This window comes from Strigops habroptila, chromosome 1, assembly GCF_004027225.2.
Source record: "Strigops habroptila isolate Jane chromosome 1, bStrHab1.2.pri, whole genome shotgun sequence".
In the NCBI taxonomy this organism is placed as follows: domain Eukaryota; kingdom Metazoa; phylum Chordata; class Aves; order Psittaciformes; family Psittacidae; genus Strigops; species Strigops habroptila.
Window position 1 is genome coordinate 40,373,417 of NC_044277.2, and position 24,589 is coordinate 40,398,005.

Consider the following 24,589-nt stretch of genomic DNA (forward strand, 5'->3'; position numbering starts at 1 on the left):
AATGTAAAATGGTATCACTTGCATAGCACTTCTTTCCTGTTCAAAACTCTTCTTCATTTATGTTTTACTTCCCACCTTTTCTTGTGAGATTGTTACGTATTTATTTTTTTTAATAGAGGCATGTAAAGCATTATGAGTAAGCATGTTTGACTTGGGAGTGTCATTGAAGAAAATGCATGTTGAAGTATGGCCAGTAAAGCCCAGTTTGGAAAACTGAACTTTGGTACATACTATTAACTCTTCTTACAAGAAGTGATATGTTCTTCTTTTCACCCAGAGTTCCCAGTATGTACAGTGTGTTGCTGGATGTCTGCAGCTGATGCTCAGGGTCAATGAGTATCGCTTTGCATGGGTAGAAGCAGATGGAGTAAATTGGTGAGCATTTATTTCGATTGATATGGATATACTTACACTCATAATAGCACATTCCCCAGTGACCTCTTTTGGAATAGAATTCTCTTGCAAAAGACAGCTGATCTGTTTGGGTACAAAGCCTATTTGTTTTCAAACATTAATACAGTTAAATAGACAAATGAACTTGCAGATGCAGGTACTAATGTTGAGGCTTCAGTGCTGCTTTCCATTAAGAACTGCTTTAATAACTATCTGAACAGGAATATAGCCATTTGTCTTCAGCTAAAGGTTCTTTGTTTATTATTTAATAGAACAAAGACTAATGAAATGAGTTTCTGCTAATCTTCCATGTCTTTTAGTTTGGAGTTCGATTTGTAAGTATTAGTGAAAGGAAAAACATGTTCTAGAGCTACACTCAATTGTTTTTTTCCCCACATATGGCTTCAAGTAGGTAATTCTTCTGTCCAGATTCTCTTCATAAATACCTCTGCATAAGACTAGGAAATTGTCACTTACCCTATTTAAGAAATGCTTGTCTATACATAGCTTTTCTGCCATGCGTGCCTCTATTGGGGATGGTGGCTATACGTTTTCCGCTTTAAGAAGAAATACCCCTCTACGCTGAAATGGAGAATAGTCAAAGGTTGCCTGTGAAGTGAAAGTTCAAAAGATGTTCACATGTGTCAAGATGACACTATTGAAACAAACTTTTTCACCAAGGAAGCTTTTTACTAAACTATTAAAGCTTTTTTTTTTTTTTTTTTCCCAATAGTGTTAGCTATTTTGGAATTGACCTGTAAATTGCTTATTAAATTTTCAGAACTTCAGCTGAACAAAGCTTCTGCATGATTTCTTATTGGCGATCTTGTGATATTATTTCTTGTCTAGCAGTGCTGTGTGTATCTGTGATGTGTTATATCGATAAGGTGTTTTCTGAGAACTCACTTGTTAAATAATGACTACTTTAGCTCATTTCAGACACTCCTGTGGAGAGATACAATTAAGGAAACACTTTCAATTTGTGTAGATTTTGTTCTGTCTGCTTACTGCTTCTCCTTCTTAACTCTGAAAGAGTAGCTATGTGTTTCTCTGTTTCTCCTAGAATGACAAATAGTGCTCTAAATATGCCAGTAGGAAAAGTCTCAGTGAACTTTAAGATGGATACAGTACATCAGTTCACATGAGAAAAGCTGTCATGGCTGTAAGGCTAAGGAGAAGATAACTGTATCTTTAAAGGATGGCTTTCTGAACAAGCTGCTTGCACAATAATAAATACTGGTACACTATAACTGTGAAGTAAATACTGTGAAGCGTGTGTTGTATGCTCATCCTCAGGAGCTCTCTCCACTAAGTTCCTGTTAACCACTTTTAATGTTTCAGGGTGGAGCAATGTAGTCATTATTTAAAAATTCAATGTATACTATGTTAATCTTGCAGTATCATGGGGGTCTTGAGCAACAAATGCGGATTCCAGCTCCAGTATCAGATGATTTTCTGTGTGTGGCTGCTGGCATTTAGCCCTCAAATGTGTGAATATCTCCGGCGGTATAATATTGTTCCGGTGCTGTCAGATATTCTTCAGGAATCTGTCAAAGAGAAAGTAACTAGAATCATCCTTGCAGCATTTCGTGTAAGTATCTGTTGACTGCAGTCCCACTGTGCTACTCTCTCAAATGAGGTCTCAGGTGTTGCTAATGCACAGCTGTTTCTGCTAGACTATATCAGTAAACTGGATTGAAAGCTTAATTCTCCTTTTTTATTTTTTTATGAACTGAATTTTGCTACAGGTAAAAGATATGCTATTATAAGTCATAGAAGTCTGCTATTCAGTGTCTTCTTGAAATAAGGTCAACTAAAGAAACCTATGCTAACAGAAGCACTAGCGATTTCCCTTTAGTTCAAGATTTCTTTTCTACCGATACTGTGTAAAATACTAGTTACTAATACCTGATAAATTTTGCCTTATGAAGCTTTAATTAAAAGATATTATTTTAAACACACATATTTGTCCAACTGGCTGACACAGAAATTATTTCTATCTGCTAGTCCAAAGCTCTATTCTTGGTGGCTCTGTGAAGATGAATGAGAATATCCATGTAAAAGAAATTAGTTTACTTCTTCTATCCATCGCTGGTCCTATTTAAGATAATTTGGAATAACTGAGCCACTGAGGCTTGATGTTTTCAATGTGAGAGTACCAATTTATGTTCATGGATGCTAATTGTGCATGTGCACATAGTTTTATGTGTATGCTTGTCAAGTGTCCTGTATGTAATACAGCAATGTTATAAGAACTTGTAATCCTGTTTTAAAACAGGGCTTGTATCCTGAGTAGGTGTAGATACTGGAAACTGTTTTCCTGGGTGTTGATTATGTTCCAGTAGGAGATGTTGCAAGCAAATTAGGATGGCGAGAGGGGAATTGTTGCTTACTGACTTGCTGATCAGCAATAATGAGCTGTGTGGAGGGGCTTACTCTGTGGCTTAAATAGTGTCTCTAGCCAAAAGCAACTGTCACTTAGAAAAATTTCTGTATAAGGTAGATCATAAGAATATGTTATTTATCCTGTTGAAGTCGGTCAGTGGTGTGAGGTATTTAGTAGGAGCTATTCTTGTTGTGCAGACCTCTGTAGATGTTCTAGTGTTCTTCAGGATCTTAATGTTAGGATTAAGCATGGGTGTATAGCAAGACAACTTGGGGGGGGGGCAGGGGGTAGTTGAGGGGCTTGGCAGGTCCTAAAAAGTAGGAGAAATAATTGCTAGTTCTTAGATTTAGTGTGTTTTGCAAGAGGAGACAAAAATGAAGGATTGTTCTTTTAATAAATAAAGGCTAAGAAAGAGTAAGATGGTTCTGTTCCAGGCTTCAGGAAGGTTAACTTATCTGGTTTTTCTCTTCAACATTAAAGACTAGTGTTGGCATGAAAATGAGGTTATAATCTGGAAGCCAAGAAATAATAAATTAGATATTAGACATCAGAGCTGTGAGTTTTAAAGTGAAGTTAAAATATGTAGCAGAGGCAAAATGGCCCTTTTCATTTTTTTGGGGGGGGCAGGAGGGTTAATTGGTGAATTGCATAAAGGACTGGCCTTAATGATTCCCCAAATCATCCCTACTGCCTGTGTGTTACTGAAGGTATGTCTTGACAGCTTGCATATGTCTCCTCTACTATTCTATTTCTCCAAATCTGACCTGCTTCACCTCTTTGGCAAGTTAATTGCCTGAAGTATGTAATTGTAATGTTTTGGGTTTTTTTTTCTTCTATAAAGCAACTTTGAATCAATTACTTTACCTGTTAAAATGTGGGGTTTTCCCCCTCATTTTTCATACTTCTGTCTTTTATGTGTTTCCTACCTGCATCTCATTTTGTACCTTAAGATTTTTTTTTTACCACTGAGTAGTTTACTGATCCATTCTGTGTGTTCATGTTTGTACTCTCCTAACATATCCTTTTAATTTCACTATAAAAAGCTTGAATATCTCACTGTGGTATGAGATAGGTTGTATTATTTGGAGTAGCTTCTACATCTGCATATGATTCTCTGAACTAGGAGTTCTTTGGATACTTTATCTGCTACTTGATCTTGTTGAATATTGTCTTTTAAGATTCATTATTTGTTCTTTTGCTCTCATTAGCACTTTTAACTCCAAGTAATTTAGCATTACTTTCTGTAAATTACCTTTTACTTCTCAGTTCTCTTACTGGAATAGGAATGTGGGGTTTTGCACATTAAAGCAGGAATATGACTGACTTTCAGTATGCAAGTTTTAACATTTACTTGCAGTGTTCTTCCTTACTAGCTAATATGGTGTCTGATATCTTAGAAACCTGAAGTGTAATAGTTCTGTGAGGTGAATGAGGACGATGGAGTCAAATTACTTCTATATTGTTTCATTGCTTATTCTGGTAGATGTTAAGGCTTCTTTATGTAAACACATGTTCTGTTTCTGAAGACTTTGTCTTTTATGTGGAATTCATGTTTTCAGCTTTATCAAAAAGTGCAGGTGTCTAGCTCTGAACAACATAATTTGAAGCTGATTAAATTGAGTAGAAATGTAATGAATAAATGAGACTGAACTTGACTATTGCATTCTGTGCTTGTAATTCCAATCTTACCAACAACCTTCTGTTTGAATAAAAATGTTTAGTTGGAATACTGCCAAATTCAAAAGAAGCTGTTCTAATCCAGATGGTAACTCTTGAGTTGGAAAGATGACTTCAGATTGTTTTTTATTTGTGGGTATTCTTTTTTGAGAGGGACAACAGGGGAAGGCTTTCCTGCTTTATGCTATTGCTGCATAGAAATCTAAAATGATAATCGCAGGTAAAAGTAATTGTTTATAGCAGACAAGCTGGGATTTGGGATTTAAACCTGGTCTTTTTTCTTTGATTAGTGTTTGTAGTCAGCCCAATTTAATATGGAAAATGACCAAAGCAGGTGCATTAATACTTCCTAGTATTGAAGGTAGCACACCATTTGAGGGGAAAAAGGCTAAGAGACCTGATCTTGAATTGAGTAGTGGTTTTGCTTTTCAGCATATATGGTTGCATTACTTCTACCTTGCAAGACAGAGCCTTTTTTTTTCCTAAGTTCCTCTTCATCTGCTGTAGTGACAGTTATGGATACTCCTCCTGCATAGTAAGGTCAGTCCTGGGCAATTTATGCTACTAAGTGTAGGTGTAAAGCAGCCACTGTGTGGTAGGCTTATACTTTACTTCTTTGGAATGATTATTTTGGGGAAGTGGTCAATTCTGTCACTTAATAAATTAAAAAGTGCCAGTAAGAATTTCTTAAAAATAACCATTTTGTTTCAAAGTAGTCTAGTCTTAAAGTGAATTTTTACTTCCCTAGAATTTGTTAGAGAAATCTACTGAGAGAGAAACTCGCCAAGAATATGCTCTTGCCATGATTCAGTGTAAAGTTTTGAAGCAGCTAGAGAATCTGGATCAGCAGAAATATGATGATGAAGACATAAGTGAAGATATCAAATTTCTACTGGACAAGCTTGGTGAGAGTGTGCAGGACCTTAGGTATGCTTTGCAGTGAGAACTTTAAAAAAACCCCAACAATTATATGAACATTGGTAATTTTTTGTTTCTTTTTATGACTAAATAATATACAGAATTATGATATATAAATGCTAGTTGATTAGAGTGTACAGAGATGCTGGTTGTAGATAAAAGTTTCCTATTCTGAGTGTGTATTTACAAGCTGAATAGAAAAATAAATCTTCACTTTTGCCTACGTGATCTTTGATAAATAGTTAAAGGACTTCAGAGAGATGCGATTGAAGTTCCAGTCTACGATGAAGACTACCTGATTAAAATACATTCTGCTGTCCAGATTAACTCAAGTTTTTGCTAGTGGTTACCTAGTTCTTGCTCTTGTGCATACTGTCGATCATGTCAAAGGTTTAATTGGATGAAAGACAAGGACTGGGATCCTTGCTTGAGGAAGTTAAATCCTAGAAAACAGGTGAAACAGCCAGTTAAGTTCCCAAATGCTGTGGTTGTGTGGCTTTTTTTTTTTTCTCTATTTATTTATTTTTCTTCAGGAACTGTGTTTTGGGGTAGATGGAGGGGTATGTTTGAAAACAAATTTTTCTCTTGCCTTTCATGCCTTTCATTATTTTTAAAGTGTTGAACTCTGAGACAGGGCACAGTTCTCATGCTCTGCAGAGAGCACTTTCAAATGTGTCCTAGCAAGTTGTGTTCCATCTTTGTCTTGCTAGGGACAAGCTTGGGCACACAGTTCAAATTCTGTTCATAGAAACTTAGCCAGTATTTCATTTAAGTCTTCTGCGTTGCAGCTCCTTCGATGAGTACAGTTCTGAGCTCAAGTCAGGAAGGCTGGAGTGGAGTCCTGTACACAAGTCTGAGAAGTTTTGGCGGGAGAATGCTGTAAGACTAAATGAGAAGAATTATGAGCTACTCAAGTAAGTTTTCAAGTCTTGAATAACATAATTCTATAATATTTTCTGTTTAACTGAACCTGTATCTAATGTTTTGCATTTCAACATGAGGTAATGTCTAGAATGAAAGCAAGTCAGAACATCTTGTTTTTTTTAGAATATATGGTCCTTACTCATGGCTAGTTTTGTTCAGAAGTAGAATTGTTTATTTGCTTTTACTGGACAAAATGTATGGATGATGATGGAGGGAGTATGTCTAGCTTAACTTGCATACAAATTTGTGCTGTTGACTCTTTTCATGCTTTCACATGAAAAACCAGCTATACTAATTGATGTAATTAAAAAACTTTTTCCATACCTTAGTCTTAGTTTTGTGTTATTGTTGATCTGAGTAATGAACTCCTGTCTTTTGAATGCTTGTGGATTGAAAGTTGTGGTAGTGTTCCGTGGAAAATCTGACTTGCTGCATTTCGTTGCAATCTGATTATTTTGTCTTGAGACTGTGTTTGATATACATAGATTGTTAGATGAAATGAAGCTGAAGCTCGTCTTTCCTTTTGGAGTTAAGGACTTATTTGCTGGCTTCTGAAAGTATGTACTCTGAAGATGTCTAGGCCTTAAGTAGCTTGTAAGAGCTTTCAAATGTTTAACTGCATTGTTATTAACTGATAATACATGTTGTTCTCCTTGTTAAGCATTTGCTAATAAGTGCTAGACCTAACAGAAAGTTGATGGTCTCGAACGGAGAGTTGTTCATGGTTGCACACACCGAAGAATTTAGTGTGCTGCTTTGTTCTCAACTGCTAGGATGCCTTTTAATTTTTAAACAATTCTGTGTAACAGTGTTCTCCATAAAACTTTGCCCTTTTTGTCCTTCTCTTCTGAAAGAGCAAGGTTACTATTATAAGGTGAGGGGAAGAATAGAGCTGGAGAAAGGCTGATAGATAGCAGGCTTGTCATACCCACCTTGCTGTGTCACAAGCAATGTCACCTTACCACTCTCTGAATCAATAGTGTGAGATCCTGAGTGCAGGAGCTGGGAAAAGCATTCAAGCAAGACTGGGGTCTGTTGTATAACAAAAGCAGCATTATCTGTGGGCCTTGTGTAGACATTATACTTGTGTCCCACCCCTGTTCCAGTCTATAAATATTTATATGTTTGGTAAGTACAGCTGATCTTGAACTCAAACCTGCTCATCTTGAAACATCTGTATGAAAAAATGAGATACTTTGTAAACCTTAGTTACAGGTATTTGTAGATATGGCTCACTAAACTCAATCTAGTGAATGCTTTGATTCTGTTAACCAGGACAGGATCTCCATTGTTTTAAGTGCAGCTGCATATTTGGAAAAAGTTCTATCCTAGCTTTGCTGTTTAAGTGGCTTGTAAAGTATGTTTATGGTTACAGGCTTTGTTATTTTAGGTTTAAACCCAAAGCAAAACCCCAAACCAAAACCTGGGACTCAGTTGTTTCAAATCCTTTCCTAGAATCCTGACAAAACTTCTGGAGGTTTCTGACGACCCACAAGTGCTGGCTGTAGCTGCTCATGATGTGGGAGAATATGTACGACACTATCCCCGTGGGAAACGGTAAGAAAAATGCCAATATGTTGTTACTTAAGAGAGTAGCTAGAGTATATCCTTTGTCTGTGTCTTTTTTGCATATTTATATTAAAATATGCTACATAAGGATTGCAGGTTGTGTTTAAGTTTAATTCACCAGCAAGGTGAGAAAATACAAACTAAATCTTTGGCTTAGTGTATTTCAGTGTCTCTTAACAGTGAAGGGAACCTATGTCTAAAGAAGTCTCAAGTGAACTTCTTTTAGTCTAAAGCAAGTTAAGTTCTTTTAGTCTAAAGCAAAAGACATGAACCAGAAGAAATTAGAAGACCTACCAAGAATTTAAGCAACACATCATTCTTACCTTCTATTATGGCTATTGGTCTACAATTATTAGACTTACAGTAGGGATGGACTATTTCAACAATGAAGTCTGTTTTTGAATTAAGACTACTGATACAAATTCTTTTCTCAGAAACAATTGCTATTGTATTTTCAGTGATGTTAGGACAGATTCAGTTATCACTCTTCTATTTTACCATGTTTTCTTTTAGCTACACAAATACACATTTAGATGAAAGTGTTAATGTTTATTGTCAATCTGAATTCCTGTCAAAATACACACAGACATTTCTGCATTTTCTTGCTTTGTTTGTGGGATTTTTTTTTTGTTTTTTTGTTTTTTAAACCTGGGAGCAAAGATGTTTGCTGAATAATTGCATCTCTAAGGTAAATAGAGACCACTGAAGCGGAAAAGGGCCTTTGGATTTTGCAGGAATCGTGCTTATCAGTCACCCAAAGGGACATGTGACTTAATTTTTGCAGCAAAGTAGTGATCTGTGTCTGCTTTCTGCATATGGTTTAATGGGTAAGATGAGAATGGTCTCCTAGGCATGTTGGGAATTTCATGAATGCTTCAGTCTGCTATCCTGACAGTAGTAGAAACATGAACAACAAACTGAAACTTCACACTGTGTATATGCTAGAAACACTTATTCACTCTAGAAAAACTCACAACCTTTGTAGTCTTATAAGCAACTTGACCTGAAGATATTTTTTAAATATTGGAACAAATTAACTGGTTTTTGCTAATTAGCTCCTGCGTCTTCCAGAAGAGATTTATGACAACTGCTATTTGGAGGGGAAACAAGATATTCTTCAGTAAGGTGGAAACTTGCACTGCTGCCTGCAAGTGGCAAAGCTAAAGGAGCTTTGCCGCTGGATGCTCCTGCTTGGAGCTGCTCTTTGTCTGAAACCATTTTATTGGTGATTTGCCATAATCTTTAAACAGTTTGCACGCATCTAGCCAAACGTAGCATAATGCTTGGGCTAGTTTGGCCATGCAGTCGCTGGACCAAAGCGGTAAAGTCAGATGAGTAGATGAACAGGACCTGCATCTCTGTAGTTGGGAAAAAGTACTGCTGGAGGGACCACAGCTCTGCTCAAGTGTCAGGCTGTTAAACCTATTCAAAAGTGCATCAACCTTCAAAAGCAGTGGTCACTAGCAAATAAGAAGTGTTACAGATACTATTCTAACCTACATTCTTTTATCATATTCTTATACTTCAGCTGCTTTCTACTTACAGACTTGGCTTATTTAACTTTCTGTTCTGATGGACAAACTAAAATGCCTCAATCTCTTTCTTTTAAAGAATTTCCTTTGTAATCCAGTGTATTCTTACTAAGCATGACTTCACCAATTTTAGGACTAAAAGCTTAGAATACCTGCGGACCATATGTCAGTTCCTACATCCATTTCTTACCGTGATGTATAGTTTACTTCTCCCACGTCTGGCTGACATTTCACACTCTCATTGCATGACTCACTTTGATAGTGGAAGCTCTTCACTTGGTTTAGAAGAATAACAGAATTCAAATGTCTTAAATAATTTTTTCTTTTAAGTGTTTATCCTTAACTCTTAACTGGATTGTCCTTCAGCCTTCGAAGGTTGCAGAGGTGAATTCGAACCTAAAACTTCTTGAGTTTACCTGCTGCACACCGTGGAGACCTAGAGTTACAGTTCCGGCTAACCTTTCCCTTTGTCTGACAAAAGAAACTGTTTGTTAAACTTAAGTACTACTTTTTTGCTTGGCTGTTCTCTAATAGTGTCAGTTTAAATTATTTTAACTTGCCTTTAAAATTGCGCATTGAGGACCAGGTTCTCAAGGCAATAGCACTGTGGACTTCTAATGAGGCTCAGCCACACGTGTGTTTTCTGACGGTGTAACAGCAGAGATGAAGTGTGGCATTGGTGTTTCCTGTCACTGAAAATAAATACAGGCTAAACATCAGCCTCCAGTATAACTTCCATGTGGCCCAAGAGCTACTGCTATGCAAGATAAACACTTTCAGTCACTTGAATGCTTTGAACATGGGTTTTATGTTTTGCATGTACAAGAGATTGACTCCAAAATGGAGCCATTCCATTGCTTAGCTTGTGATTCAGAAACAGCTTAACTGCATTCCCTTTTTCGCCTTGGTCTGCTTTTAGACATGTAGTGTGGATTTCATATAAGTATTTTCTGCTATAATGGTCTAAACTATTTTCATTTGTCATCATCTTCTGTTTCCTTTTTCTCCCTTTAAATGGGCCATGTTAAAACCTGGCTCTTCAGCATCCAGAAACTTGTTTGAATTGCCACTGTTTTGGCTTAGTGCACTGTTATTATGGGGAATTGCAGAAGTTGTGCACGAATCATAACTGGCTCATTGGGCTGTATTACTGTTGCAAAGTAAGCAGAAGCTGAGGAGAGGGAAAATAGAGCTAATAGTAGTGTTTTGGGCAGGTTTGGAACTTGAAGGAATGGGGTTAACTGTGAACCTTTCTCACAGTTGCTTACCTGTGGGTATAAAACACATGTCTGGGAAGGGATTTGTACCAGTAGGCAGTGTTATGCAAGAATGCTGTTCTCTGGCTCCTCATATCCTCAGCCATAATTTCAGTGAGGTACTGTCATCTGAAATACTCTATTACCATTTGTGATTATAGGCTTTTAACTTTTCGTTTTGATCATTGTGTGTTCCTAGTGTAAGGAAGCTTTTGAGTTTAATGCATTTTTTTTTTACCTCCTTTCAATTCCTGAGAATTCAGTGTTTAAGTCAGTCTTGCAATGTGGAAAAAATTCTTGTTTTTGTTTCATAGTCTTGTCTTTGTGCAGTGGTTTTATATTTAACTCATTAAAAATGTGAGGCAGCCTAAGGCAGGCATAAACGGGTTTTTGAGTCTGTTACATTACTAATAATTTCTTGAATTCTTAGCAATGATTTTCCAGCTTAAAACAATTGCACTTCTCTTAATGCATTCCTGTTGTGTGCAACATCCTTATATGTTTTGATATTTCTGGGAAATAATATTCCCTGTGTTCTCCAGGATGGTTTTGACTGAGTAATAAAGTGAAATGGGAAATTCTCTTTTCATCTCCATGCTACGTTTTTATACTTGTTATGCAGTTTGCAAAAATGTGTTGAACAGTAATAAAAGCAGATAGCTAATGCAACGTTAGAATGGCAGGGTAACACCAGGTTAATAGTAATGTAAATGATAGCCTCTTCACAGGATATCTTCACAGGATATTGTGTTTAACTGCTCAGTGATCTGTGAGAGAACTGATGTGAAAAACCATATGCTAGTCAGTGAGTAATCAGTTCATATATTCCTTGCAAATTCTCTCCAACCTTTCTTTGTTGTGACAGACCAAAATGCTGCATGTAGAGTGTCATCTGGATGGTGATACTTTTTCAGGTTTTAAGTGTGTTGCTTTCCATATTTTTTTTTTAAGAGATGATATATTAATGACGTGATAAAAGGTTTCATCAGTATTTTGTGTGGGATTTGCTATAGCTATTAAAAGTTATGGCTGACTACTGTGGTAAAGTTTGTAGTGAAAGATGCAGCTCAAGCATGTGATTTTTCTGGAAATGGTACCTTAGCAGCCAGTTCTGCATCTTGTGCAGGAATAGCTGTGGCTCTAATACAGTTTGAATGTCAAAAAGCACTGTGAGGTCTACCTGGTGGGTGGTTTGATAGGTGTTGGTGTGTTGATAAGCATTTTTTCTGGATTAGGCAGTGCTGGACTGGATTGGGGTTTTAGCCTTGCAAAAAATGGAGTGATGTGGTTATCATCAATTTATGGAGGGGAGGGCACTACCTCCTCCTAAATTATCATTCATAGTGCAGTACCCTGCCAACTGTCTCAAGCCAAGCTGGGTAAATAACCCACTGTGAAAAGGGCTTCTTCCTTGATCATTTATTTCAAAATTTATGGAAGTAGGTAGTGGGTAGCAAAGAGGAGTCCAATACAAATGCTTTCTGATGCTGTGAATTCTTAAAACAAAAAATAATTCATAGGTAGTATAAGAGATCTGCATTGGTAATGTGTCAAATAAGATGTGTATGTTAGGAAATAAACACTTTAACAAAAGAATTATTATGTGACTTAAACTTAACCCCTTAATGCCTTGAACATGAGGTGGTTGGGTAGGATAGCTACCCAGAAGCTGAAGTAACGTCAGTAAAACTGCTCCCCTCCTCTCTTTCAGAGTGATTGAACAACTTGGTGGTAAGCAGTTGGTAATGAACCACATGCATCATGAAGACCAGCAAGTTCGTTATAATGCACTACTGGCTGTGCAGAAGCTGATGGTTCACAACTGGTATGTGAAGATTACTTACCATATTACCAACAGTGAGAAATATTTGGTGTGGGGAGAGGATTCAAGACAATAGATTTCTTTAAGGGGGAATAACATTTTATGTGGTAGGACTGCACTTTTAAATGATAGAGCATATGATGCTGATGTGGAAGATCTTAGCTAGTTTTGCTGTGTATTTTGGTTGCAGTTTGAGTAGCTTCTCCTTGCATGATTGTCACATGAGTAATTCACTCTCTATTTCAACTTATCTGAACTGCTTAATGTTCAGCAAGAGCTGTAATTTAGGCTTGCGCTTGTTCAAGTACTTAATTGACAGTTGCTTTGCAAAATGCATGCCTGACCACTCTTTTGCATTGTTCTTTGCTCTAGTCCTTTTCCCCCACTCTACACTGTTCTTTTTCTGTTGCCATTTTAAGGGGTGCAGGTACAATTTTTCTTGAACTCCTGGGGTAGCAGAAGCTTATGGTCTGGTTGGCTACATGAAGTTGAAAATCATTTGTTGGCATCTCTTTCATCAGTTCTAGAGAATAGTATTTGAAATGAGGTTTTTCTTTCATTGTTTCTTGACTAGTTCTCTAATAAAGCTCCAAAACCCCAAGTTCTGGTGTGTTCTGCACAGAACTTGCTGGTGGGTGGTGCTGCCTTTCCACAGAGCACAGGACCTTTATAGTGAAGAATTGAAGGACTGAAGTTCTGAAAAACTCCAGTGTTTGTGAAGTAACTTTAACTTGCCAAATTAGTTATGCTAAGCTTAAAACATGGAGAGTTACAAATATTAATTAGGATTTCTTAATCTGATTATTAATTATGATTTCACCAAAGATGACATTTTCATTTGGCATTACCTTAGAGAGATAAAATGTAACAGTACATCTGAGTATATTGAAACATAGATGTTGAGATAAAAACAACTAATTTGATTTTGAATTTAAACGACCTTTTATTTCTGGAGAGCTTGGTGCTTGGAAGTACCTACAACTTCTGTCAGCTTTCTCACTTCTGGCACAATATGATCTTTTTAAAAGGCTGAGTAGTGATGATGCTAACAGTGTGAAAGTGGTAGGGAACAAGGTTTATCAAGCACATTCTGGCTATTCAAGGTGGGCTAGCAAGGCTGACAAAAAGCTCCTGTCCACTCTCCCTGCAGCGTATCTTCTATAAAAGAAAGCTAGTTTTCCCTCCTTTTCTTCTGAAGAATATGTTTTTTTAACTCTCATGCGTGTTACATTAATTTTATTCTGCTTCCTCCCTCTCTCGTACTGTGGGAACCTTCTACAGCAGAGAAACACACATTTAAATAACCTACTATATCAAATTCAGAGTGAATATTCTCCACCTGTAAGGACAGCTTTAGTTAAAAATACTGAATTTGAGTGTGTGAAGATGGAGACACAATGTGTGGCTGAGTGCAACCTAATTTTGGGTCATTATTGAATGTTACACTCCAATCTGCTTCTTAGTTTATTGATACGCTTATTTCTCACTACACTATTCTCATATTTGAATCACTGAGTATTATAAACCAACAATAGCTAAATAGAGATTACAGTGTTGAAGGCTTAGTTACTGAATTTACCTTCTGCAGGGGGGACAGGTCTTATTTCATGTGAGTCCTGATGTCTTGAAAATCTGGTAATAGAAATACAAAACTCTGGTCTTTCTCCAGCACAAATCTCACTGGCAGTAAGTTTTTCTGGATGCCTAACCTGGCTTTTGCTCATTTTCAAGTTAAGCATACTAATTTAAAAAAAATCACATCGGTACTTCCAGATTTGTCTTGATTTTTTTAATGGCACGAACATTTCTCTGGGTGCTTTTCACAGTTTGTGAACCTTTAGACTTGAGACTGAGAGAAGAGATTACAATTACATCTAGTTTCAGACCTTCAGAAATGTCAACAGAAAGGATCTGTTCAAGCGCCATTTTCAGATTCATATTGTCATCTCTGTAGGGAATATGTTCTTGTTTAATTCTTATTGCATCAAGCCTCTGGGACATTTGATTCATATTCGACAAAGCGTGTTCCCCTTGGAGTGGACATCAGATAGCTTGAGCTAAGGAAATGACACATTGTTTGTATGTGGGAAGCTAGATCTGTCTTTGTATACATCTGGCTTTTGATGTGTGTCAGGACCTCCTCTTCTGTTTCATAGCTTGTGTGGAGAGAAGAGAGAGCAGAGTCTGCTGCACAGCGCAGTTCAAGTGCCTACTTATTTAGCTTTGCGTTGTCATAAGATGGATTACTCAGCAACTTAAGGTTTTGCTTATCTTGCTCTTCAGAACTGGGAAACAATAAGCCTTTTTCCCCTTGCTTCCACGTGTGTTGGAATTCAGTTAGTTCATTCAGAGCAATTGTTTTTTTATCTTGAATTTAATCAGCATGGAACAACTCTGCATTACTATTTGTGACACGAACCTGGCTGCCTCTGTCATGCGTTTCCTAGCTCTGAAGGTTAACCAAGGGAAGGATTAGAAAATGCTTGCTCTGCCAGGCTGAAGCTTTGGAGCTTAGAGCAGCAAAATAAGGAAAACTTTTGGTACCTGAACCAAGTGTCATGGGGCAGCTAAAATGGCATTCTGTTTAAAACTCAGCTGTATCATTAGACTGCTAATAGCTCAACTTGAAGATGATTAACTCCTAAGTAATTTGAATAGTTAGGTACAGGCTGCTCAACTTGCTTTTCCTTAAGAGTTTTCAAGTCAGGGCTAAATGGGGTGAAATCAGGCATTCTGTTAAATGGTGAAGCTGGGTTGGCAAAAGCAGTAACTGCTGTCAGCTTTTCAGATGAGGTAAGTTCAGGTGAAATATTCTAGTTACACTTGCATGTTAAATGATCATGCACTTGATGAAGCAGGGAGCAAAGCTATCTTTGTAGCCTCATTTAATGTCTTTAAATGGTAATTAATCCTGTTGTTTAATCTCAATTGCACTGTGTTAGTCGTGGCACCCTATGCTGATGGTAAAAACCTGTTATTGGCAGATGGAGGAGTTTAGCATGGCAGTGATGGTGCAGATTTTTTGTGTTCAGTTCGTGCTTTGACTGTGTATGAGAAACATCTCCTTTATTCCTTGCCTTTGCTGGTGTTTGGCGGCAATACCTAACTTGACTAGGAACTAGTCAAGTTAGGAACTAGTATCAGGAACTAGTTTAGTATTAGGAACTAGTTTTGGGAACCTAGTGCTGGTTGGAACAATGTTTTTAATGATGTGGACTTTAAAAGAATCAAATTATAAACTAGCAACATTTACATATATCACTTCAAAGAAACCCAATATGTGAATCTATACAGATGAAGCACATGCCTTTCACATGCTTCATGGCACAACATTTTACTGAACTGAAGGGATGGGATGCTGTGACTCAAAGCACTTATAATTAGAAGCCCAAGTTCCTTCTGTGGGCTATGGAGAGCAGCACATTGTTTTTCAGGGTAATGCAAAGCAGTTTCAGTGCCTGAAGTAGATCAGTGGAAATAATCTCCTGTCTTTAAGATTTGTGAACGTATAGTCTCCTGGCTTCATTCTTAAGTTGTTAATTCCATCCTTCTATTACTTCACTAAAATAAGAGCTAGATGAAGAGCTAGGTGAATTCTAGATGTTCTGCATTGAATGAACTAATTTAAATAAGCTAATGAAATAACTTATTTTTGACCTTACTGGCCATCTAGAACATAGTGCATTAGTTCGGACCCTTTGCTTGTCTTTTAGCCAAGTTAGGCCCAGAAAAAGTTTGCTCATGACTCATGTAGTAAGTGCAGCATATTATTTTAGTCTTGCTCTGTCAGTAGCAGTGCTGTTGGGAGGTAGAGACCAGGGATCAGAAAAAAGAGAATTGTTACAGTATCCAGCCTAGCTAACATGTGCAGAGGTGGATCGTGCGTGCTCTTTGTTCTTGCGAATGTAAAGTAAAACACAGTGGCTTTACCCCTATAGCTCAGATGAGCTGTTTGTACTCATTTTTGGTTCCTACTACACAAAAAAGATGTGGACAGGCTGGAAAGGGCCCAGAGAAGAGCCACAAAGATGATCAAAGGGCTGGGAAGCCATGTGAGGAAACGCTGCGAGAAAACTGCGTCTGTTCAGCCTTGAGAAAAGGCGGCTCAAGGGGAGACCTTATCAACGTGTTCCACTTCTTAAAGGGTGGTACAAAGAAAAGATGAGGTAATGGGCACAAGTTTCCCTAGGGAGATTCCGACAGGGCACAAAAGGAAAGTTTTTCACAGTGAGAACAATCAGCTGTTGGAATAATCTCCCAAGGGAAGTGGTGGATTCCCCAACACTGGACAAGATTTGGCTGGACACGGTGCTGGTTCATCTAGTCTAGGTCATGCTTTGCATAGAAAGGTTGGACCAGATGATCAGATGACCAAATGAGGTCCCTTCTATTCTGGTGTTCTATAATTCTGTGAAATGATCTTCAGTATTCATACAAATGCTACCTAAACTAGAGTGGATCTGATTAGAAACTTATTTGTTTTTCCTCTGGCTGAGTCAGGGTAATGGCAGAACTCGCATCATCTTTCAGCAGTTGCTCCCATTGACTAAAATACTGGCCTGTGTTACCCTATCTTTCTGCTTATGCCATTACCTCTGGGCTCAGGTGTGATGCCTCATCTTCCCAGGGTCCTTTCACCTGTGCAGGCTCTAAACTATAAATGTTCTCTAAACAGGCAGACTTTTGGAAACTGCTATTCAATGAATTGATACCTACATGGAGAGTATGAGTATGTTAACAGATGATAAAAATGGCAGTCAGGATGTGTCATTGGTGCATGATCAAGTATGGTATTGGAAGTAAAATTAATAAATGGCATACTGAATGAAGCAACAAATTAAGATAAGCTTTGAATATGCAACAGATTCGTGTATGATTTTCAGAGTGCACATCCCAGACAAAATTACTTGCTTTCCATCCTTTAAAGTGTCTAGTTGCATAGAGAGACATTAAAAAAACTGAAACTGCCTAGGATTTGCAGTATGCTATATTTAGAAGCTGTTGTTCTATAGGTTTAGCATTGAATATTCAGCATTTGTTACTATTCTTTGGCATAAGCTTTGTTTTCCAAAGCCCATGTGTCTCTTAAAATAGCTTCTGTACCATGCTTGCTTTTAGTAGAGAGAAGTGCAAGGTGTAATGATAGTTAACTGGCAGCTTTGAAATTTGTCCTTTTCTCCCTCCCCACTCCTTTTTTTTTCCCTATCCCAACACTCAGATGTGTAATGCTTAGTACAGTAGGCTTAAATCTAGGGAACAATGCCTACAAGATAACGCAATCTGCTGTACTTATTTATCCTATTTCTTTAGCCTTCATCATTAACTCAATTCCTTTTTAGTACATAACAGAAATAACTGACAAGTTTAAGAAGATAGTGTGTCCCTGATAAAAATTAATATTTTTAGGAGGACAGTTCCTAGCTAGAATGAGACAAATGATACAAAAATCCAATTAGTGATAGGCATACTTGATATATAGTATGAGTGTTTATCTTTTTATTTGAACATAAATATGTACTCTTGTAAAGTTTCTTTCCATGCAGGTAGGGACTGGTCTGTCTTCTCAACAAATCCAGGTTGTTAGACTCCTAGTGGAAATGCAATGTAAAGATGGCAAGACTGTTCCATCTGTTCAAACATTCCATCTGCTGCCTGTCTTATGACATTGCTTATTTGTCATATTTTTTATTTGTCTCTAACAGTGTATGTTGGCAGTGTTTTTTGAGTGGCTTGAGTCGTGTGGCAGACTTTTTGTTGTAGCTTTATTACACTTCTGTACCCCTGCATGAGAGATAGAATTTCTTCAGAACTGGCTTTTCAATTTAATTTTTGAATGAAATTTGAAAGGAGGGACTCTAGGTTTGTGTTTAGGTAGAGAAAAATAAAATTAATATTTTTATATTGATTTATATTGATTTATATTGATTTCTTTGTCAAAGGAAAGCATTCTGCCTCTTAGGAACCTTAGACTGCTAAAACAAGCTAGAAATTCCAGATGTGCAAGACTGTCAAATATTTTTTAATAACTTGGTTCTTTAACAGATTGGAAGCAAGATTTAAAATAAATGTTGTTTGAAAAGAGAGAATGTGACAGTTTCATCCTTCCTTTCTTCTATGCTTCATCCCCTTTTCTTCCCTTGCCTGCTAAAAAGAATAATTTTCAGTTCTTTAAAGGACAGGTAAATCTAACTGCACTGGAATTCTGAGTATAACACTAAAAGTAGTAGTACTAAAACAGCAAGGCTTGTTCCCTTTAGCACGTGGCCTCTAGAAATCTGCTGTATGCACCATAAAACTTTCCTGTCTGTCAGAGATTAATTGTTGTTGACAACGGTCCTTAGTATGAATTTTAAAGTAGGGTCTTGTGTCAGTTTGCAATTACCTCCTTATTCCATACTCACTGAATCCGGTGGCTTGTGTGTTGGATGAGTTCCTTATGCCTTTACCTAAATGACCTTTAAGCATTTGTTGCAATTACCGTGACACACACGTATATCTCAGCTTGAGGGAGTCAGCATTTCTCCTATGCCAACACACCCAATTAAATGGAATGAAACAACAAACTGGAATAAGGATTTGAGATGCAACAACTTCATGTATTAATCTCTAAGTTTCCTTTTCCTCTTGGAGGAAGCACTTTGGAAACTGCAGAAAAAGTGCGTTTTAAGATAGGCCCGAAAAAGGGTAAATTGCTGGTGTGGAAATCTCACTTGATTATTCTAATATAAATGGAAAGATTAATTTGCAAATGGAAATTATTTGCACCTCACCATCAGACTTACGAATAACTGAGAAAGTGAGAAAATGTGGTGTTTTAAGTTTTGTTGTTCTGAGCGTTAGTTGAGAAATGGAGGTTTGTGTAGTTACTCTCAAAGTGATGTCCTATGCTAGCATGTTTTGACTTTCCTGCAGTGCTCTTGTAAATTTATGCTGAATCAATTGTTTCATGTTTGAATGCAGTTAACTGTAAATATAAGCTTGTCTGGACCAGCTTCATCTGCTTTATAATAAGGATGATTTCCTGTTCCAGTGTGAGGAAAACAGCCAAAATGGAACTTTTTGTTTCAAAGAGAACTTGGGCCTTTGCTCAATGAACTTGCCATCTTGACTATTAATGCTGGAGGATGAATTGCCACCTTGTTCTGTGTTGCATGGTTTCTAGTACAGATTCCAAGTTAGTGCTACTAGAAACTGTTGCAAGGTGCCTTAAAAATATCCATGGAGCTCACATCTACAATCCCAGCAAGGGTCAGTATACCAAAATGATGTGCTTAATTCTAAGTCTATTTATGTGGGAGAGCACAGACTTTTCCAGATGCCTGTTGACTTAAGGGAGCATCATTAAGCATGTGGTAAGTTTCCTTCCCTTTCTTGGAAAGCAGTTAAGAGATAAAGCATTATATGTAAACATGCTCAATATTACTGGTATATAGAATTTCATTTCTCTTCGTCACCTTAAATGATTTAAAAGAAAAATGAGCCTTACATAATGGCTGGAGAGCTGGTGTTTTTGTATTGAGAAAATGTTTACTGCTTCTGACTGGCTTTTGAAGTATTATATACAATAATACAATGCCTACGCAAGGTAAAAGGCAGCTTTCTAGTGGAGGGAATTGGTGACTGAATTTGCTGTTGGCCAGGACAGTATTTTGCTCTTTTTCCACAAATTTGTATGTGAATTTTGTACATCTTGTAGACTGCAATCTGAGTGACATTCTGTAGATCTGCTTGGCCTGGTTAGAAGTGAAAAATAGTATTACTGGTAAGATTGTGTGTTGCAAGACAATAGGTATGTAGGCCCCAAAGCTCAGCTATGTCAAAGTTAGCAGGATATGTTTTGTCTTAGTCTATAATATGAGCTGATCAGACTTGCATGAATCTCTGCCAGTAGTGGCCATGCTCGTATGTTGTGTACTTTTTTTGTACTGTTGTGTGCTTGCATTCTTAAAGGTAGTTTAAATTTTGTTGGGTAAACATGAATTCTAAACCCCATTTTTTTTTCTCTTAAATTTTAATTAAGTAACAGTGCAGGATCAATAAAATCTTAGATGCTTGATTTGTAGTACATGGTGATGGACACCTATGTCCAACTGATGTGTGAAGATTGAAGCTTACAGTGCTATTTAACCTCCTGATGTGATGAAATACCAGTATGTAAAAAAATATTCTTGAATCTTCTTGCCCTTTTAATATGTATTTTAACAGAGGGAGAACAGGGGCCTGCTGAAGCTAATCTCGGTAGCTTGAGTTTTAGTGGAAGATGAGAGACAGGAATGACCAGAGGCCTGGCAGAATAACCTGTCAGTCTGCTCTCCTAAGGCTGCACATGAAGCTTTCTTGTTGAGGAGCTGTCTAAATCCCTCCTATCAAGTCTCTTACCAATCCCTCTCATCATCTGCCATAGACCATGCAAGAGCTTGTCCTAGGTTAACCAATGATACTTGATTTGAAATGATAAGCAAGTAGAAGATTAACTGGGACTTGCAGCAGCAGATGAGGCAAGGTTTGTGCATTTCAGTGGCCCTTGGTGGTGACTATAGAAGTGATGGGGTAGGAACAGGACAGGGCTTTCACCTGGGTTTGTAGCATGACCATGTAGAGTAGTAACTGCAGATACTTATTCTGGATGGGGAGATGAGACAAAAGCTTTTCTTTGCCCCTGGACTTAAACCTCACACCTGCAAATGAATGACTGAAATGGTTTTGTAGGGAAGATAGTGTAGTGTGATATCTAATGTATGACCTTAGTGACGTAACGGGTATATTCAACTTCTGTATTCACACACAGAATATGTGACTGCGCTGCCTTCTCAGAGATTTTTGCTGAATACACTGCTTTATGATTGGATTTTAGTAAGCCTTGAGCATACATCTGAACTAGTGCAAGCTATGCAATAGTTGTACTGTTATGGATTGCTTCCTTGCTTGATTTTCCTACTTCTGAGTAATTGCATAAGAAATTCACATTCAAAATGGTTCATGTGCGCTTTATAAATAACTAACTTTGCAGGCTTTTGATGCTGTTTGCAGAGCCGGGTATGTAGAAAGTGTCCGTTGCTTTGAAGGCTGGATGTCAGAGAAGAATTACTAGAATCAGTACGTGCGTATAGGCATAAAACAAAGTAAAAAAGAACACTGAGGGAGCAAAAGGAGGTTTGGAAACCCTTCCATAGTTGCTGGCTGTGTTTTTGGGTGGCGGTCAAATTTTGTTTAATTTGGTGGTACAACTTTGAGTCCTGCAAAAACCACAAGAGAGCAGCTCATTTCCTTCTTTGCTGTCATGAGTCTCTACTTTGGGTGTTGTAACCTTCCTAATATGATCAAGAGTCATATCTGTTGAGTGCAGCCTAGTCATTAAAATACTGTGATCCTGCTGCAACGCCTGATAAAGCTGTGAAGGAAGGTGCTAAATCATAACATATGCTCAGCATCCAAATTATGTGTTATTTTCTTTGCTAGTGGAGTTTGAAGTTAACATTATAGGAATTTTGATTTTCTGGATACCTAACTTTAAAACTGAGAAAAGTGATGTTGGGTGATACAGTTGTGATCCTAAACTTCATTGTGTGATAGGAATTGTAACGCCTAGGGAATAGCCATTCAACAGGACACTAAAATGAAAACTAGTCTTTGAAATGTGCAGTAAGAGCTAATATTTTTAACTTTTTAAAATAAAGCATAAGTGCATACTCCTGAGTTACCTTTTGGGTTCCTTTTAAGACTTCATCCTAAATATAATTTCTCTGAACTGCTTCTAATGTTTAATCTGTGTAGGTTGAAATACCTGTGTAGTGAGAAAAACTGTGGGTGCTAAGTATACAATCAGCAATGGAAAAAAATGTGCATGCTTCACAGGTCCTGAAACCTTTCTTTCTGCTGGTACAATGGTACAATTATTGAAGTGTATTTTCTGTAACAAGCAATAACCCAGACACCACTAAATACCACTTTCAGCTTCTTTGTGGTTCTGTGAAATGTTGAGGTGCTTTCATAAGAGACAGTGAAAGATGGGAGCATTCATGAGAATTATGCAGTATTTTCCAGAGAATTTAGATATTTTTGCTCAAGGCAAATGCTGAGAATTGGGGGGGGGGGGTATTTGTTCCAGTGTTGAGAGGACAGGTATAAAATAAGTGACAAAATAAGCACTTCAATATACAGATGAGGAAATTGTTGGTACACAGTGGGCCTGGCTCAAATATCTCTTCTTTTTTCTAACTCAAGCATACAGTTCTTTAGTCAGTGTCTATTTTGCTAGCCTGCTGATTAAATTGCCAGTATGTCCATCAGTATGACTTGTGCTCATGCAGCTGGGTTATGGGAAGAGAGCCTTTGCCACAGCTTCTAACATGTACATTAAGCAAGCAAAATCTGTGGGCTTCATGGGTGTTCTGTCACAATTGCCAGGGCTTCTAAATATTACTACTGGGCTGCTTCTTTTTCCAGTTTTGTTGATGTTTGGTTTGTACCTTATTTTTGGGGCAATAGATGATGGATACCTAAAGCTTAGGTACTGTCATAGTAGCTCCAGTTGACAATCAACAGTAGGCATTATTTTAAGGAATAATTCTAAACTTAAAGCTTTTTCCTCTTTCTCTACTTCATACTCCCCAGTCTCCAGAATGTTTCTCAATCTAATTCTTTGTTGTATTTCAGGGAATACCTTGGAAAGCAGTTGCAGTCAGAACAACCTCAAACGGCCACCGCACGGAGCTAAACACTTTCATCAGTTCATGCTTATAACTACAGTATGTTTGTCTTTAATATCAAGGGAACAATGAAATCACATGTTCTTTGCCTGCTACTAGCACATAAACTTTCCAGCTTTCCTCTGGTGATTTTGACTTGGTAAAAATCTGTTTGTTCAACTAGTTCTGATGATTATGCCTATTAGCTTCTTGTTATGTTCTGAATGTATATGAGGAAATGTGGCTAATATATTGTATTGTTTTATGTATTTATTCTCATAATAAAGAATGTTATTAAAGGATATTCATTCCATGTTACAATTGGCCTAGAAAAACTGTTCTTTCTTTCAGTGGGTTATCAGTGTTATTGCTTCTCAAGAAAAGCAAGTAGTCCCTATACGTCTCCAGACAAATTAATAAAGCTTTGATTTGGTGTTCCATAGGAAATGCAATAGCCCGAGAAATGTTGATTATCAGTACTAAAAAGGTACCAAGTCTCAAAACAGTGTTATAATTGTATATAAAAGCAAACATATGGGGTTTTTTGGGGTGGGGTTAGAGACTACATTAAAAAAATCTGGACATGGGAAAAGGAAAAGAAAACGAACACTCCTTTAGTGAAAACTGATACATTTAAAACTATTAATCAAGCTGTATAGCATCGGAGTTAAGGCTGATCAGAGATCAGGGCTTTTTTTTTGGTGTTTTGGGTTTTGGTTTTTTTTTTTTTAATAACAAATGTTTAGGAACTGATGAACTTGGAATTTCATGGAGTGTTTTTGTTATTGAAAAGACTTATAAATGTTAGGGTTCTGGTATCATTCTAAAATCCATTCCTTTATATAAGCCAAATAATTTGGTTGTCAATCTTTTCTGTGTTTTGTAGCTCCTCATAGTAAAACAAACATGTAAGCATCAATAAATCAAATATGATACTAGTTTGGCATGTGAAAACAGTCTTGTTGCATATATAGGAGCTTGGCCTCAGGCACTTGCAACACTAAACAGTTAATATTCTTGTGATTCATTTTTAGAATGAAAATAAAAAAGATGAGAGAACACAACTTGACTTCCTCAGTAGTTTTGTGTGGTGCAAGTCTCTAAGGAAGCTTAGGGTACTTTGTCATCAAGAAAGAAAAACAAGGTGGGAGAACTTTTCTTACCTAGTCTGTATTTTCATCATATATAACTATAATCTGATCACTGCTGCAATGGAGATAGAACACATTTAGGGGATGACAGCTTGATTTCTTGGCCAGCTTAATTAAAATTGGATTATGTAGATTAATGACTATTGCTTACTTCTATATATAGGCTGAAGCCTGAAAAGAATTAAACTGACTTTAGTTGGAGTGAGGGATTATATGAGTGGATCTTATCTTGGTGATGCATGCTCCCATAGCGATGAGGAATATTGGTGGTGT

At 37.3% G+C, this 24,589-nt stretch overlaps 1 protein-coding gene across 2 annotated transcripts in view; it reads left to right on the forward strand.

Moving 5' to 3' along the window:
- Positions 1-24,226, forward strand: part of ATP6V1H (ATPase H+ transporting V1 subunit H) — a 44,684-nt gene extending 20,458 nt beyond the window's left edge. The window contains exons 8-14 of one of the 2 annotated variants that reach the window (XM_030488723.1): positions 278-375; positions 1,792-1,984; positions 5,205-5,383; positions 6,163-6,288; positions 7,754-7,855; positions 12,367-12,480; positions 23,134-24,226. In XM_030488723.1, coding sequence (XP_030344583.1) covers positions 278-375; positions 1,792-1,984; positions 5,205-5,383; positions 6,163-6,288; positions 7,754-7,855; positions 12,367-12,480; positions 23,134-23,194 — 873 coding nt within the window. In that variant the 3' untranslated portion in view covers positions 23,195-24,226. The remainder of the gene's footprint in view (positions 1-277; positions 376-1,791; positions 1,985-5,204; positions 5,384-6,162; positions 6,289-7,753; positions 7,856-12,366; positions 12,481-23,133) is intronic. The other variant, XM_030488734.1, reaches the window with a different exon arrangement.
- The last annotated feature ends 363 nt before the right edge of the window (positions 24,227-24,589 follow it).